The sequence below is a fragment of the Pleurotus ostreatus genome (genome assembly GCF_014466165.1).
Source record: "Pleurotus ostreatus strain PC9 chromosome Unknown scaffold_2, whole genome shotgun sequence".
NCBI classification, from domain to species: domain Eukaryota; kingdom Fungi; phylum Basidiomycota; class Agaricomycetes; order Agaricales; family Pleurotaceae; genus Pleurotus; species Pleurotus ostreatus.
In genome coordinates this window covers 3,961,941-3,979,135 of record NW_023503157.1, presented here as the reverse complement: position 1 = coordinate 3,979,135, position 17,195 = coordinate 3,961,941, and the positions used below count along the sequence as shown (strand labels likewise).

The window sequence follows — 17,195 nt, the reverse complement described above, 5'->3', positions numbered from 1 at the left end:
GACCTATGTGCCGTGTGTTACTATCAGGAGGATATAAAGCTGTTAAGAGATATCAATCAAGCGAAAATTCGTACATGATTTAGGTTGGAATGGGACACTAACCTGAGCTATCCAATCCAAATCTAATATCTTCTCTCATTCCTTTCACGCTACGACCTCCTGCGAGATCCATGCAGCTCGGCCTTCGGCGAAAGAGGAGGAAGAAACTGACTTTATCAAGTAGACCACGAACCTGATCTAAGCGCCTATATTCTGATCGTAACACCTTCACTTTGCCTTTACTTGCGCAGTAGCGCAGTAGAGGGTATTCGATCAGATTGTTTAAGGCAAAGAATCACCAGAGGTCCAGAGGCCTCCGCCAGATCATCAATTGAGTTGCTGTGGGCCCGAAGTGAGCGGAAAAGAAAATATGAATTCTGTCAGCTCGTCGGGATGACTTAACCCCAGCCATTGTTCCCACAATCAGAGCCAATTGTGAGTAAAGTACTGCGCCCTCCCACAGTCAGCAAGATGGTTCTTACACCGATGAGTTACTAATAGAACTTGTTGAAGGTACTTCTTCTCGTCCCTCATTCATCATGATTTGAAGCATTTGAAACTCGTTGAACTCACGTAGGCCCGGCACATAGAAAATACTTTGCTTCCCGACCCCAACCGGCTTGCGGTTTCAATATCCCCGCCCCCTCCACGTCCCCACTTCCCAGGCACTCAAGCGGCTCCGACTGAGCTCGAAGGACAACGGTGAGAGATTCGGCAACCTGGGTGGGCTAAATACAAGGAATGGACACGACTGAGCATATCAGATAACAGTGCGTCGCGCTAGCAGCAATGGCATCTACAACGGCCACGGACGCCGCCATACAAGTGGTGGTGACACCCTCGCAGTCATGTTACTTTGCTGGCGAACCGTTCACTGTGCGGATTACATTCACGAATACACGATCACCAGACGCCCCGCCTCCCCGAACTGCCTCATCGCATACGCACAAGCGGGCAGCACATTCCATTAGCTCTGCACCGCTGGCAAGACCGCCAACATCACCAGGCACGCCGCGAGCCATGATTCCATCCATACCGTCTCAAATGGGCATGGGTGACGGCCCACCTTCGAGGCGAAATTTAATCGGAAAGTCGACATCGGGCGAGAAGGATAGCGTTTCAAAGGGTCAGTCGCGATCATTGTCTGTAGCCATAGCTCCATATGAACTAGAGGAGCAGCTAAAGCGCACCGCCTGTGAGTACTGCTCTATATTGTGAGAAGTGGCAACCTGATTGCATCGGAGTAGCGACTCCGCACGCTCTGGCTAGATCATCATCACTTCCGCTGGGACCAAACCATCCCCATGCTCGTAAACAATCCGTGTTTGATGGTCAAAAAATTGCCACTCCTCTATCACCCAGCGCTGCTGCCTCCACCTTCTCCCTCTCTCTTGATCCAATATCCGAATCCACTTCACCTTCGCCATTAGCACAGACGCCGCTGGCAGCTTCCCCATTAGTTCCAAGTGCATCGCTCAACTTCCCATTCACAAACCCGGCGGCCTCAGGTACACATTCTTACCCACCTCGACGGCCTCCACAAATAGGTCTAGGGAAACCGCCGAGACACGACCTTCAAGTGCCGCCGCGCACTACCACTTCGTCTTCATTCCCTCAAACCAACACCGAACTTATTCTCTATTCATATGCCCAGCTCTCTGGCACTCTCCACGCTACACCTCTCCCAGGCACGACCCCAACCCCAGACCAGGCCCATGCGCTAAAGTACATGCGCTCGGCTTTGTCTAAGCGGACAGTCGTAGGCGGTGGGAGTATGGATATCACTTCATCGCTTCGCTATCCCACACCAAGTTCGCGTCCCCCAAATCGACGGACACATAGTCGGTCGGCCTCCATATCGTCCGGAATCATGTCACTGTTTTCACCATCTGCATCATCACCTAGCATAAAGTCCCCTTTTGCGCCAACACATAAAGGGCGGACTCTTTCTGTGACAGGTATTCCTGGCTCTGCCCCGCCTGAGACGACTGCGTTTCCCCAAGCTGTTGGTCTGGGTATCGGTGTTGGGGATACTTCGGAAGAGGAAATTGATCCCGAAGCCCCTGTGCCTATGTTCGAGGAACAGCCGACTATGCTAGCCGTGGATTTGGCTCTGTTACCCGGAGAGTCCAGAAGTTGTAAGCTTGCCTTCCTGACCTAGCGCCCATCCTTTTACTAAAATCGTCTCTATAGACACGTACAAAATTGCTTTACCAGATAACCTTCCTCCGACGTTTAAGGGTCGGACGTTGAGGTTCTCATATGAGCTAGTGATTGGAACATGTCGTGCAGGGGGGTCTGCGAAATCTTCTGGCCCGGGTAGCATTAGCAGGGTAATGAAGGTTCCAATACGAATATACAACCACGTTGCAGGTTTGCCATGCGTGTTCATTGCACTTTCTTACTGACTTATACGGTTTTGTAGTTGGTCGGCTTCCTCGGCATTATGATTTGTTGTGGCCTGTTGCCAGACGGATAAAGTCGCCTGCTGAAGCAAATGCGAAGGTTGTGGAGGAGACGGGGAGGCACAAGCAGAAACTCCCCCTTTCCCATACAGGTACGCTTATACCGCCCGATATAACGGTAGGTTAATTATGTGGATTATGCTCAGGTGAGATGGGAACATTTGAAGATCTCCAGCGGTATTCCCGGTCGCTGCTTCAATCTTTTCATTATAAAAGCTCCAATCCTGATTCCGTACGGCGTATCACTAGCAGCCCGGAGGACGACGTAAGAAGGGGCCTTTCTACAGAGAATGACACTGGTTTGTCTGGCTGTAGAGAGGCTGTGGAGATCTTGACTCGAAATCCAAAGAAAGGCAATGTGAATTTCGCTCGCCATATATAGTCTTTACTCACGAAACGCTGTAGTTTGTTATGACGTGGGCAAGGACGGTGTAAAGGTCGCCGTTTTGACGTTCCCCAAATCGTCGTACCGACTGGGCGAGACCGTATTTGGTGTGGTAGAACTTAATGACAGGACGGGTAGATCCCGTGTCTTGAAGGTTCGAAGCAACGCATGTTGCAGTTTCTGCCCTACTGACCAAGTGATCTACAGTTAAGCGCTATCCTTGAGGCACGAGAGTCTCTTCCTTCCTCCATATCACCGCCGTCGACTTCGCGACATCTTCGCCGAGTTCAAGCCGAGCAATATTCGGCGTTTGTTGCTTCGACTCTCAGGACGACATTCGCACTGGACATCCCGTCTGATGCTAGCCCTGCGTTCCAAGTATGCCTAGGTCCAGATTCCTCACAGCAGAAGCTGGGTGGGCTTGAGTGGAAAGTCCGGCTGTGTCTCCTTGTTGCTATTGCCTCTGAGACGTCACGACCGGGCACTGAGGGCGTGCGGACGAAGGCTCTAGTTCGTGATGGACCCCGGGGGGTATGGGGATCGTCCTGGCGAGCCCCTGCGAGCTTGGCACCCATGGAGAAACCTGACCTTCTGAAGCTTGCTGCTCAGTCGCAGCATCGATCCGGTGGGAATAAATCCGCGGCTGCCAGCAACAGAGTCTCGCGATCGTGGGCTGCTTCTATCGTCGCGTCGCTTCTGGGCTCAGGTGAGCGGGAATATCATGACGGGGATGAGGGTGGGGAGGACGAGGAAGATAATGGGGAATATGACGGCGTTAGGGCCGATAAAGAGGGTGGTGTTGGTGTTGGTGTTGTGTATGATGGCGGGGAGGAAGGGTGGCAGGACGTGGCCATCGAGATGGTTGAGTGCGAAGTGCCGATTAGCGTGTGGCCGGGAAATACAGCGTTCAAGGCCGTGGACGTAGTATTCGACGTTTAGTCGCGTGCTGCTTCTCTCGTTCTCGGCCTCGTCACCAGTTGCGCCGCCCTCACGGGGGCTCCTGCACTCACTTTGCACTCAGCACGTGTACATTCGCTTGCGACCCTCGGCTGACAGTTGCTGACGAGGGCTCCGATCCCAACGTGCAGGATGATCATGGGATATGTAGTGTGTAAATATGCCAGTACTGCGTGTGAACCATCCCTTGAAGAAGTTGTGCGTTGTACACTGGGTTTGTAAGTAAGCAACAGTCTCAGACTCAATGGCAGACAGGAAGTAATCCTCATCCTGAGACCATTGGACCCATAATGGTGTGATTGAGATATTGACTACGTATCAAGGTTGTTCAGGATATCCCGCATTGCCTATTCAGTAGCGAGCATCGATGCAGACCTTATTCAACTTTAGGCTAATACGAGATAAAGTGAAGAATAATATCACGAACGGTCCCATAGATGAAACTAGGTGGATGCACGGCAAGCAACGTTGCAAACCAAGGGCCGTCGCAAACGACAAAAGCTACACCAGAAAAAAGATGAAATAGCGGCTTGGCAGTGAGTAGCCAGTGATTTCCCAACTGAATATTGGGCTTATAGCTATAGTATAGTCGCCAATGTATATATGTATATGGGAAACCATAATCGGGGGAGCCGTATTGCGAGGAGTTTCTAACGCTTTGAACAAAGGAATAGGGGATCCTTAGGAGTGGGGAACGGTCGGTCATTTTGGGCCTGCCCTATGAGGAACTCTGTCATATAAGACTGCTGTCGCTTGTAGATTACAACAGAAACCTGGGGTCTGTGAACTTCTACACGACTTGAGCAGGATGCAACAAGTATGGGAGTGTGGATGACCTTCCACACTCTATCATGCCCTGTTAAGCCCTTGAACTTGAGCACTGAGATCTGAGAAGTCCTTCAGTTATACCAAGTACAGTATATACAAATAGGTACAATGTCCGGTGAAAAAAAATCTGAGTGCTACGGAACGTATGTTCTAGTGATCGTGCTCCTAAGAGCCCCTGACAGGGGCTTAGAGCTTATCCACAAACACCAACTAATTCTTTCTCGATATCCAAGAACATATTTTGTTCAGCACATCGTTTTGGAATATTCGATACTAATAAAATAGCATTCTTCGTATATTCACCAACACGATTACCGGATCAAATATTTCGAGGACAAGGATTCACAAATTGACCGTGAGAATATTGCCTACTCATTCTTTCGTTAATGATCAAGGTAGCTCAGTTCACTTGTGCATGCTACATTATTCCATTCTGCGCGCTGTGAATTTGAGGATACTGGCACACTTCTGCCGATTCAAGCTGGGCACAAGTGCTCTCTGTATACAATACTATTCTCTCATGGGCGACAGTTGTCGGGAAGATGCTCCGCAATAGATGCATTCTCCACCCAGGACGCCGGGCAGTGTACCCATGGGATGTGGACGTCCATTCAAACGGAATACGAATCAACGTGTCAATTCAGTTTAGCCCTCTCGAGTTAGGCGGCACTTCAAGTTTGCGGGTTCATGTGACCCCTATAAGGCCCAAAGGGTGTAAGGGATCAGCTGGACATAGAGCGCTCCCAGGACTTCACCACAACGTAGAAAGGTCCTCAGCCGTTCCTTGCTGCTCTCTTCATAGACATTCCATACTCGTCTCTTTTCTCCTTCTCTTTTCCACATTTTTACCTAGAATTTACGTTGACGAACCTCCCGGCTTCAAAACTCATACATTTCGTCTCCTAGATCCGACAGTACTGCACGAGGCTCAACGGAGAAAGGGAGGGATAATTTCAGTTCACGAAGTGGGCCGTGGTGCGTTGCCGACGTATTGAAAACTTCAATTTTGAGGGTCTGAGACATAGGAGTTCTGTAGTTGGTCGAATTCCAATTCCCCAGTTTTCAATTGGAAATTCGATTTTCATCTCCAGACGCTGTCTTCTTACCCCGCGTTTTCCCTTGCTCACGAGCACATTCTGTTGATTGGGCACGATGCAGCAGAATCGCAGCCCACAGCCGGCTTTGGATGAAGACGAGGAGGATCGACAGAATCGTTTTCTGGGCTCAAGTTTAGCTGAGAACGGAACCGCGACTTTGAGGGAGCGTGCGGCCAGCCAGCCCCCTCGGAGGTCAGAGCAAAACATCCAGTCCTCGCCGTCCCAGCCGAATGTGACGCCCTCGAGCTTTGGTAGTGGGGGGACTTCGCCGTGGTCTGGTCAGCGGTTGTTGAGCCCCACGCGAGGAGGTTCAGGCGGCCTGCCCCAGCCCATTCCGATGCGGAGCTCGTCGTTTTCTGCCCACCCACAATCCCAATTCTCTTCGGCGATGCGCGACAGGGCATTTCCATCCACGTTCGAGGACGACGAGTCGGAAATATCGGACACCTACGATGAGCGATTCTTCCCATCTTCTCTCAATGTCGGACGGGGGCGGACGTACACACAGGACATCACTCGAAGTCGTTCCCAGTCACTCGCTAATACTAGGGCAGGGGCGGTAGGTAGTCCGTATCTCAATTCCTCTGCCATGGCCAGCTGGAACGAATCAAGCTTCTCGCACCCTCTGAACATCCCGGGGTCGCGCTACGGGGAGATCAAACCACCAGGCACAAGCCGGTACGGTTCCCTTGGAACATTGGGTAGATCCCCTACCAATATTCACGTACCTTCTTCCCCCGTCACTGGCGGCTCCGTCGTCGGTAACGGCTACTCACACAGACAAACCATTGATCCTTCAAACATGTCTCCGTTCGTTCGGGATGTCGGGCAGATCCTCGTCGACGACAGCCCCTTCCGAGAGTTGTGGTCGGGGATGAACCCCCCTCGCGATGAAAACGGCGGAGGGGGTAGCGGGACGACGAGTCGCAGGCACAGCGTCAGTGTCGTTCAGCCCAGGAGAGGCAATGTAGTCGGCTTCAACGCGCCAGGCGCTGAAGGTAACGACGAGCCCAGCCGTCCCGCTTTCACGCAGGCTGGGTTCGGACGCGGGGGTCTCATGATATCCGACGATGAATTAGCTAGCGACTTGGGCCTGCTCAACATCAACCCAGAGCCTCGATCTCCGTCGTCACAGCAGCCTACCAGCCAGCCGTCCTCGCTCCCCATCTATGCCCCGCTGTCTCGCAGCCCTCCCTCAGCCGATCGTCTGGCCTCGTATCTCCCGATGAACCAGCTTAGCATCCAGACGAGCGCCTCTTATTCTCGCCAACAGATGCACACCCCGTCTGACGGCGGAACCGGCGGAGGCAGCCCACCGCGGACGCAATTCGACCAGCAGTTAGCTGAGAACCAGTTCCTTTCCGGTTCCAGGTCCACACAACAGCAGGGGCAGACTCCTACTCAACAATCAGAGTTGACGGCTCGCTATATCCCAGGGCAGGGGATCCAGTATCTCCCGCAGCACACTATCGCCATGCAGAACCATAACGTCGGACAACATAATGGTGGCGTGTATACCCGTGAACGCGCTCCGTCGTACACCGGTTCAGTCACCTCCCCCGTGTCTCCTTCAAGTGCGCGCGCCATGCATGCTCAACACCAAAGTGGATTCTACCCTCAGCCGATCCAGCGTCGTCCCTCGGACGCACAATCTCCTCTCAACGAACTCGGGAAGGGTCTTCCTCTGCATGCCGTCCCCGCCTCCTGGCCGCTCTACATCGTGGAGTTCAAAGCTGGCAGAACGGATCTATACTACTTGACCGACCTTTCCCTGGACGTCCGCGTTGGGGACCTGGTCATCGTCGAAGCTGATCGTGGAAAGGATTTGGGTAAGGTTATCAATGATAGTATCACGCTGGCGGAGGTGGAGGCGTTCCAGAAGCAGCAGATGGCGATGAGTTTCTCAGATGGACAGCCGACTAGCCCTGGCGGCGGCCAGCCTGTAGGGAAGAAAGAGATTAATCCAAAGATGATCTATGCGAAGGCACAACAACAGGACGCTCAGTGAGTCGCACGATCGCGTAAATGCCAGCTCAAGCTAACTCGTTACTAGTCTGCTCGTCACGAAACTCCAAGATGAAATGAAAGCGCTACAGCTCTGTCAGAGCAAGGTCCGCGCCAAGAAATTGCCTATGGAAGTGGTAGATGCTGAATATCAGTGGTGCGTGACATGGCTAGTGCTTCATCGCGAATGCTTTCCTGATCATGGACTCAGGGATCGGCGCAAGCTGACTTTCTACTTTGTTGCCGAGAAAAGAATCGATTTCAGAGAGCTTGTCAGGGAACTTTTCAGGTGTGTCCAGGCACGACGTCCCCTCCCAGCAACTCCTAACCTGTCGTGCTCAGATTATACAAGACGAGGATATGGATGGCCTCTCTCCAAGGCGGCCCCAGTGTCGAGCAATAAACGTGATCGATTTACAACCTAAAAGAAACCTGATGTTGCTCACCGTCAAGATCCCCCGAGATTCCTAATGATGTATACATATCTTGGACTGATATATCCTGTCTAGATTTGCTTACCTATCGGAACTTATACCAACGTCGGCACCCCTTCGTCCCCTAGTGGCTGGCGTCGCCGTCTCTGTTTACAAACCTTATATGTGCCCACCCTACTCTTTGCTATCTATCCACGTGTACCTTCTTCTCGAACTTTCATGCCCTCGTTGACATCCTAATCACCCCTTCGCTCACTCGAATTCTTGTACCAACAGAAGCCCTCCTCGCCCCGTTTAACTTCTTTCAACCCATTCATGCTCGTGTTCTGTTGTGTTATTCGTGGTCCTAATATCATGACAAGATCTGATGTTGCGTACGATATCTAAAATCCCCAGGCTACAGGTTGCGTAACGTACAATGTATTACTACTGTAAAATTGATTCACATTCCGTTGGCGTTCATGGGTGTTATGTAGTCGGAGGAGGAGCGTTGTCAACCCTTCGTTCTGCCGTAGCTAATACCTATTGTAAGAAGTCAAGCATCATCAGAGTATGAAGAACGCACCCCACGGTCTTCTGTCCATCGGACATTGCTGCTTCGATGCTGCGGTCCCGATCCACTTCAATAAGCAGTGCATATGGAAGACATGACTACACTCTCCCCATACTACAAACATCGCTTCTCGTGTCAGTTGCCGCTGGGCGCCGGCGCTCTCGTAGATGGGACACTCAACTGAGCGGACAATCGTCGCCAGGCACCCTGCACGAGGGGCAGCAGCCTTCGAAGGGGACGCGGCAGATGCCACAGACGTCCCCTTCTTCGTCGTCTGCAGCATCCTTGTTCCCAGTGTCCCATCGCCATTGCGCCACTGCATTCCATTGCTTGATCTTCACTTTCATGGCAAGATGTTGGTGACGACCTTCGACGGGGATGAGAGAGAGGGAACTCTTAGACGCCGCGTTTCGACGCGTTTGTGGCGCAAGTCACGCGGTTGTTTCAGGTTCGTCGCTTCAACTAAGACCACCACTTTCGACGACTTCAACTAAGACCACTACTTTCGACTACTTCAATCAAGAGTATCATTTTCGAAGGTCGTCCTCATGACCGGCTCAAAGAAGCGTCGCAATCCTGATACCCCTCCGTCGACGCCGCCCAAGCGTGCTCGTCAGTTCTTTGTCGAGCAACACACACCGTACAATCTAAAGTCCAACGTGCACTCGCCACACACGCAAAGCATGTCCACAAACCAAGTGCTTCAAAAGCAACGCACTCAGAAAGAACTCGAGAACATCCTTTTGCAAGAACTACAATATGTTACGTACGAAGGCACCTGGGTTTCCAATCACTTCTGTCCTGCTCCTGCGCAGATGGTCGAACAGGTAATTGCACATCTGGGGAAGGTGGATCTTTGGAAACCTTCAACTAAAGATGTCCTGAATGTCGCTCGTATGAAGACCTGGCCTCGCAAACGCTCTGGTGAAACCAAATTCTACGAACCGTTCACTACCCTTCTCAACAAGATCGTCGAGTCATTGGCGGCGTGCTATCCAAGCGAGTATAAACATTCGTATCTCAGATATGTGAGATTCAAAGGATACGCAAAAACTATGCAGGAGTCGGTCTCAGGAGAATTTGTGTTGAAGCCGGACATCGTTGGCGTCACAAAGTGGCTTCTCAACAAGGGAAGAGCGTCATGGTATTCAACCGTTTTGGCGGGCGAAGTCAAATCTTCTTGGAAGGAACTCGTCCCTCAGGCTGGAACTTATGCGCGCTGCCTGTTCGCGGCCTCGGATCATCGCATCTTCATTCCTATCCTGGCTCTGGATCACTCAACTTCTACATTCCGCCTGTTATTCTATCATCGTAGCGGAGTGCTCGCCACGCACGATATGGCCCTCCGCACGGCGTCCGGCTTCAAAGACTTCGTCTCCACTATCGTCGGGATGTGGCTTTGGCGAGAGCCCTCTCAGGTTGGATATGTACCCACGCAGCTGCCCACCTACCTCTCATTCAACAATATCAAATACTTCATTCACAATGTCGTCTGTCGTCGTCAGGCTATTCGTGGGAGGGTGACTACTGTGTATGTTGTGGACCGTGAGGAACCGCCCCCGGGTGCGACCCGGTACCTTGCGGTGGCTCAAGCGGAATGTGGTGGTCGAGAGTGGAAATGCCTGAATCCGTTCGACTATCATGACGAGCAACACGAGGCCCTCGAGTTCGATGAAGGCAGTGACGAAGAGGACAGTGACGAAGAGGACAGTGACGAAGAGGACAGCGACGAAGAGGACAGTGACAAAGAGGAGAGCGACAAAGAGGACAGTGACAAAGAGGAGAGCGACAAAGAGGAGAGCGACAAAGAGGGCGGGGGGGCTGAAAGTCAGGATGACGATGGTGTGGTGACTACGCAAGAGCTGCTTCTTCATGGCGGCATCCCTGAATCCTTTATTGTCAAATGCTCTCATCAGCTTCCTGGTCGGACAACGGAGCTCGAAGTGTTCAGCGCCGTGCAAGGATTCATCGGCATCCCCGATGTCATAGCCGAATACGATGCACTATGCTTTGTGATTCCCGCGGACAAAACGCCCTCGCCATGGAGCGTTCTTACTGACACGGAGAGTGACATCCTCCCATACGAGTCTCGGGTTCATAAACACACCCTTATCGCGTCCATTGGTCAACGTCTCACTGCGGATCTGACTTTCAGGCAAGTTGGCTATGCATTGCTCCATGCGATGATCGGTGAGGCAGCTGTCTACTCGCTTGCTGAATTCCCCTATATTCATTCTCGTTGCGATTAGGGCATTGTGCGCTATTCACCGAAGGGGGATACCTCCATCGTGACATCAGTAACGGAAACATAGTTCGCCTCGTTGAGTCTTCTCGGTCTGATTGGAAAATTCCGCCTATGTGAGTATCTTCCGTTTTCTAAGCACGACGTGCTCAATTGTTTCCAGCTTACACGGATTAGTTACGAGCAATGAATGCAGCGCGGTCCTCATTGATGGGGATGTCGCCAAGAAGTGGGGTAGCCCTGCGCAAGCTTCGGACCGATCTGTGAGTTCCTAGAATACGCCGTGGGCTATGGATTTATTCCGAAATCCCAGGGGACTCTGCCATTCATATCGGCGGGGCTAACGGACGCCTGGGCAAAAAGACGAGCAATTGTTCAGACACCAATCGATGACCTAGAGTCGTTTGTCTGGGTACTCCTCTACGACAGCCTTGCATGGACCCCTGCGAACGAAAGGACGACAACCGAGAATGATTGGTGGGGAAAGATTAACCAGGACACTTTGAGCTCCCTCGCGGATTTTAAAAGGCTTCTCTTAGAAGTCGACTGGGGATCGCGGATGGCAGACATCGAGGACGATCTCTCCGGAATCCTCGCTCTATTTCAGCCTTTACTTCACGCGTGGTTCCTCCAGTCCACCAGATTCGCCGCAGCCCACAGACAATTGCTTCGCGAGCAGAGCGACGAAAACAAGTTCACCCAACTGTACGATGATGCGTATAAAGCTTTCACTTCTGTTGGCCTGGAGAAATGCGCCGCGCTTCCCGATATTCCTATCAAATCTGTACACAAACAGTAGACCAAACTGTAGTTACCAGCTCTGTCGGTCCCACCAGCAAAAGCAAATTTTTCTGTGTTCTACCCTCGACGGTAAGATTCTTGTCCGACGTGCACTTCATGACAGCCTAGCCCAATGGCCAGCCGAGCTGAGCCTCGGAGGCCTACTTTCGCAATGAATCCAAATTTTTAAGCGAGTGTGTCCCGTGATCGCGTTTTGGTCGAATTCTGTTCAACATCCCTTCCTACTCTCGCTCTCATGGCCACCTCACAGAAGCGTCTCAATGCTGGCCGCCGCTTCATTTCCATGCAACATACACCGTACAATCTCAGATCCAACGTGCGCTCCCCCCATACGCAAACCATGACCACCAGCCAAGTGATACAAAAGCGTAACGCCCAGGAAGCAGTCGGCAATATTCTATCTCATGAACTGCAACATGTCACCTACGAAGGCGACTGGGTTGCCGACCACTTCTGTCCTGCTCACGCAGAGACGGTCGAACAAGTAATTGAGCATTTAGGGAAGGCAGATATCTGGAAGTGTTCGACCCCAGAGACTCTGAATATCAGCGACATGCAGGACTGGCCTGGCGAAACCTCAGCTGCAACTGCTTCTTGCGGACCGTTTACTACCCTTCTCAATAAGACTGTCGAGGCGTTCGCAGCATGCTATCCAAAGGAGTTCAAACGATCATATCTCAGAGACGTTAGATTCAAACATTATGCAAAAACAATGCAGGAGACAGGCGAATGTGCATTGAGGCCGAGTATTATCGCTCTCACAAAGCTGCTTCTGAACAAGGGAAGAGCGTCCTGGTATTCCACCGTATTCGCAGGAGAAGTCAATTCTTGTTGGAAGAGGCTCGTCCTGCAGGCTGGAGCGTATGCGCGCTGCCTATTCGCAGCGTCAGATCATCGCATCTTCATTCCTATCTTGGCTCTGGATCACTCAACTTCTACGTTCCGCCTGTTATTCTATCATCGTAGCGGAGTGCTCGCCACGCATGCTATGCAACTCCAGACAGTGTCCGGCTTCAAAGACTTCGTCTCCACCATCGTCGGGATGTGGCTCTGGCGAGAGCCCTCACAGGCTGGATATGTGCCTACGCAGTTGCCCGCCTACCTCTCCTTCAACAATATCAAGTATTTCATCCACTACATCTGCTGCCGTCGTCAGGCTATTCGTGGGCGAGTGACCACAGTGTATTATGTGGAGTGCGAGGAGCCCGCTGAGGACATAACCCGGTACTTTGTGGTGCCTCAAGAAGATTGCGGCGGTCTAGAGTGGAGATGCCTGAATCCGTTCGATTATGATGATCGGCAACCTGATGATATTCAAGTGTACCAAGAAGGCGACGAGGAAGGCGGAATGAGGGAAGGTGGAAGTCAGGAAGATGTAGTGTCCACACAAGAGCTCATCCTGGCTGAGCCACTCCCCGAATGCTTCATTGTCAAATGTTCCCACCAACCTCTTGGCCGGATAACGGAGCTTGAAGTGTTCAGCGCCGTGCAAGGATTCATTGGTATCCCCTATATCATCGCAGAATATGATGCCCTGTGTTTTACAATCCCCGCCGACAAAATGCCCGCGCCATGGAGGGTGCTCATTGACACGAAGGATGATATGCTGCCGTACGAGTCTCGGGTCCACAAACACATCGTTATGGGGTCTGTTGGTGCACGTCTTACTCCGGAGATGACCTTCCAGCAAGTTGGATGTGCGCTGCTCCATGCAATGATAGGTGAGGTGGGTGCCAACTCGCTTGCAACTTCACCCATTCTGACATTGCTCTTAGGACATTGTGCGCTATTCACGGAAGGGGGGTACCTCCATCGTGACATCAGTATCGGAAACATACTTTTCCTCGATGAGATCTCTCGGTCTGATTGGAAAATTCCGCCTATGTGGGTACCTTCCGTTTTCTAAGCGCGTCTGACGTGCTCAATTGTCCCCAGCTTACACGGAATAGTTACGAGCAATGAATGCAGCGCGGTCCTCATCGATGGGGATGTCGCCAAGAAGTGGGGCACTCCTCCGCAGGCTTCAGATCGACCTGTGAGTTTTCAGAATCTTCCACAGGCCATGGTTTATCCTTGCATCACAGGGGACCCTGCCGTTCACATCGGCGAACCTGGTAGACTCCTGGACGAAGAACAAAGCAGTTGTACATACTCCAATCGATGACCTAGAGTCATTCGCTTGGGTTCTCTTGTACGACGCCCTTGCATGGACACCTGCGAGCGAAAGGACAGTGGACGAAGATGATTGGTGGAAAAATATAAACGGCGAAGATCTGGGTTCACTCGCGGATTTCAAAGTGAGGCTTCTAGAGATCGATTGGGGATCGCGGATGGCAGACATCGAGGACGATCTCTCCGGAATCCTTGCTATATTTCAGCCTTTACTTCACGCGTGGTTCCTCCAGTCCAGCAGATTCGCTGCAGCCCACAGACAATTCCTTCGCAAGCAGTGCGACGAAAACGAGTTCACCCAACTGTACCATGATGCGTATAAAGCTTTCACTTCTGTTGGCCTGGATAAATGTGCCGCGCTTCCCGATATTCCTATCAAGTCTGTATATGAAAAGTAGGCCTCGACGTTTGGACTATACCTCGTATTTGTTGATTATGTCGCTGTTGCAGGTAGCCTATTGTACCTCCTGCCACAAACCACTGTGATCAAACTTTCATACGCTCAGGAAATTCTCGGCCAGTCTGAGGACGATACAGACTTGCATTTTTAAGTTTCACGACATCTAGTTCATCAGTTCACCCCTTTGATATCACCTCCCTCAGTATAAACAGAGTGCGGGATCACACATGCCTCCGAAATCCAAAATGCAGTGAACGCCGCAAGCAAGCACGCAGCCTTCCTTGACACCAACAGGGTGGTGCAGCTAAGTAATAGTGTCATGATAGCTGATCAAGCTCAGACGCCGCCATGGTGTTACTGTGCGATTGAGTTCAACCTCTTTCCAGCGACTATAGCTGTGATGGTAATCTATATCTATGTGTTTGTGGCATGTTTGTAGCCGCGTGTCCTTGTGCTATTGCTAGAGACTCGATTTCGTGCGCGAAACTAGTGTGCATTTTGAAATGGAGAACTACAATATCATTCTGTATAGAACGTCCGATGGACTCGCCCACGGCCAACCTCCCCCAACCTTGCCTTCAGGAATCAATCAGTCAAGCCTAGTATTCGGCACCATACACGCTCAAACTTGTAGCATATGTTGCATAAATGATGAGAGGTTCGGGCGAGACGATGTCGAAGAGGAGACGCGATGTACGCGCATACAGGCAGGATATGCATTCCAGCAAGACATACCACGAACCACGGAGTTCAGCCAGTTCAACAACATCCAATAACGTTCAACTTCAAGAATCACTCAGAAGACCCTGGCCACGAGCTAATCCGACAGAAAGTCAGTTTGACCGGATGTCCACCAGAATGGGTGCAACTGTACACCGTTCATTAATCTACACAAGAGCATAAAAGTCCGTCGTCCGTCGTGTACATACACGAATCCTTGTATCTACAATCACAGTTGTGTTTATGCGGCTGAATGTCAAATTGCAAGCGAGAGAGAGAGAGAGAGAGAGAAAGCGTGCGTGTGTGTGTATGTGAAGCCTGTTAGAATCGGAATATTACAGGCAAGCAGCGAAGGGAGAGAATGTCCTTATGCATATGCGTTTGGTTCGAGAGTGTTGATTTGTCCTGAGCGAAAGTTCCTGGGCCAAAGATTCTATTCATTGTTCTTGCTCTTGGAGCCATTCTGTGACTGGGCAAGGGTGTAGAACAGGGACCCCTGCGTCGATGCGGATGATCAGTATTCACCCTGTTCATTCACAGAAAAGACGACGAACATCGTAGATAGCGCGGATGTCTTCTTTCTTCATGAGCCCATCAGCAGGCCACAGGAGCAGATACATCGCGAGCCACTCAAACAGCGCCGCGAACGACCCGAACTACACCAAGACCAAGGTCAGTACGCATATATATGCACGTATTCACTTACGAAATCATAAGCATTTCGCTGGCCGTTTAACATGGTAATGACCTCGCCAAACGACATGCTGGTGTGCGGCGGCTGGGTGTACAATTCGAAGGTGTGGTCGAAACGGGTTTCGTCGAAGTCGCCTTGGGCGGTGTAGCTCGTGGAGTCGGAGCCGTGCATAGCCTAGGGGCGTCGTTAGCTCCCGTCCTAAGTATCAATTAGACGACGAATCCCTTACCTTTTCCATCTTGTCGACACGGAGCCTGAACAATGGGTCAGGGAACCGCATGGTGGCCCACCTGTGCCAATATACCAATTCATTAAACCTCGCACTTCTCAAATGAATTTCGACACGACGTACGACAGCCCAGAATGAATGATTATTGCAGATAGTGCAGCAGTTAAGAGGTTGAAGCCAATGGCACGACAGCCGGCGAAGCTACCATGACAGCACCCAGTTATGACCCCACTGACTCGCAGCGAGACGGTTGAACGTACGTGTCCAGGGGCCAAATGATACCGTCTCCGTCTGTATCAAAGAAGGCAGTGTGCTTTTCTAGCGGTGTTTGTTGGATCTTGAACTTTGAGGGCATATTCGTGTAGAAGTCGTCGTGCTGGTGGGCGTTGCTGAAGAAGCCTCGAAGCAGCACCTATACTTAATACTACTGGGAGGGACCGTGTCACGTGACTACGTGGCCTGTTCGCTGAGTCTCAACTGAATCAGTCACCGAAGACCGGATTGAATATTCAATTCGACAGCGAGGACAACACTTGAGTGTCAGAAGCCTAGGGCATCTGATCCCTGTAGTCTCGTTGCGGATCACCTTTCTAAAGGAGCGAACTATGTGCAAGGATCGAACGGAAAGACAATTTCCCCCCTCCTCCGTAAGTGAATATCCCTGAGACGCTGACGACAGTTGTATCTAGTAGCACAGGAGACGGAGACAGCGGACTACGACGAGGTGATCGGTTACTTACACGAGGCACACTTTGAGCCACGCAGCGTCGTCGAGGATTGTATCGCAGGTGCATCATCCTTTTGTAGGCTGAATTGTTTTGGCCGGGCCAGTCACCGGCAGACTGAGTGGTATCACCCATGCGTCAAGTAAGACGGACCCACCGGAACACATACTTCTCAACGACTCAACGTGTGCAGGTCAGGGTAAAGTCAGGAAAAGTCGCAAGGTCGGAAAGGTCAGTGACTTTACGACCTAACCTTGACCTGACCTTTTCCACGGTCGGAGGCAGCTTAGTTAGGGGATCAGGGAGGTCAGGGATTTCAGGGGGGTAGTTTAAACAGTAATTATCATGATAATAAAGTTGAATCTAACGTAGTATCAAGTACCTAGTTGTTGAACTCGCCATCTGCATCCGAATTGAGCATGTCATACAACTCGAGCTCCTCATCAAAGC

At 51.4% G+C, this 17,195-nt stretch overlaps 6 protein-coding genes across 6 annotated transcripts; 4 read left to right on the top strand and 2 right to left on the bottom strand.

The window, feature by feature from the left end:
* Nucleotides 1–828: 828 nt before the first annotated feature.
* On the top strand, nt 829–3,828 carry PC9H_004294 (uncharacterized protein; the record flags this gene model as incomplete). The annotated part of the gene is made up of 7 exons (XM_036773881.1): nt 829–1,234; nt 1,287–2,177; nt 2,233–2,412; nt 2,465–2,596; nt 2,651–2,857; nt 2,910–3,043; nt 3,097–3,828. 7 exons carry the CDS (start codon nt 829–831, stop codon nt 3,826–3,828), a joined length of 2,682 nt encoding a protein of 893 aa, XP_036635354.1.
* Nucleotides 3,829–5,826: 1,998 nt separating this feature from the next.
* On the top strand, nt 5,827–8,178 carry PC9H_004293 (uncharacterized protein; the record flags this gene model as incomplete). The annotated part of the gene is made up of 4 exons (XM_036773880.1): nt 5,827–7,775; nt 7,825–7,932; nt 7,987–8,064; nt 8,118–8,178. 4 exons carry the CDS (start codon nt 5,827–5,829, stop codon nt 8,176–8,178), a joined length of 2,196 nt encoding a protein of 731 aa, XP_036635353.1.
* Nucleotides 8,179–8,677: 499 nt separating this feature from the next.
* On the bottom strand, nt 8,678–9,109 carry PC9H_004292 (uncharacterized protein; the record flags this gene model as incomplete). Its single annotated transcript, XM_036773879.1, has 3 exons — nt 8,678–8,724; nt 8,775–8,876; nt 8,944–9,109. The coding sequence occupies 3 exons, from the start codon at nt 9,107–9,109 to the stop codon at nt 8,678–8,680; spliced, it is 315 nt and encodes a 104-aa protein (XP_036635352.1).
* Nucleotides 9,110–9,310: 201 nt separating this feature from the next.
* On the top strand, nt 9,311–11,803 carry PC9H_004291 (uncharacterized protein; the record flags this gene model as incomplete). The annotated part of the gene is made up of 4 exons (XM_036773878.1): nt 9,311–10,952; nt 11,012–11,120; nt 11,168–11,267; nt 11,318–11,803. The coding sequence occupies 4 exons, from the start codon at nt 9,311–9,313 to the stop codon at nt 11,801–11,803; spliced, it is 2,337 nt and encodes a 778-aa protein (XP_036635351.1).
* A 237-nt stretch (nt 11,804–12,040) lies between these two features.
* On the top strand, nt 12,041–14,528 carry PC9H_004290 (uncharacterized protein; the record flags this gene model as incomplete). Its single annotated transcript, XM_036773877.1, has 5 exons — nt 12,041–13,526; nt 13,581–13,689; nt 13,741–13,840; nt 13,890–14,371; nt 14,432–14,528. 5 exons carry the CDS (start codon nt 12,041–12,043, stop codon nt 14,526–14,528), a joined length of 2,274 nt encoding a protein of 757 aa, XP_036635350.1.
* Nucleotides 14,529–15,530: 1,002 nt separating this feature from the next.
* PC9H_004289 (uncharacterized protein) lies at nt 15,531–16,375 on the bottom strand (the record flags this gene model as incomplete). Its single annotated transcript, XM_036773876.1, has 6 exons — nt 15,531–15,593; nt 15,652–15,753; nt 15,804–15,965; nt 16,021–16,081; nt 16,135–16,221; nt 16,281–16,375. 6 exons carry the CDS (start codon nt 16,373–16,375, stop codon nt 15,531–15,533), a joined length of 570 nt encoding a protein of 189 aa, XP_036635349.1.
* Nucleotides 16,376–17,195: the final 820 nt, after the last annotated feature.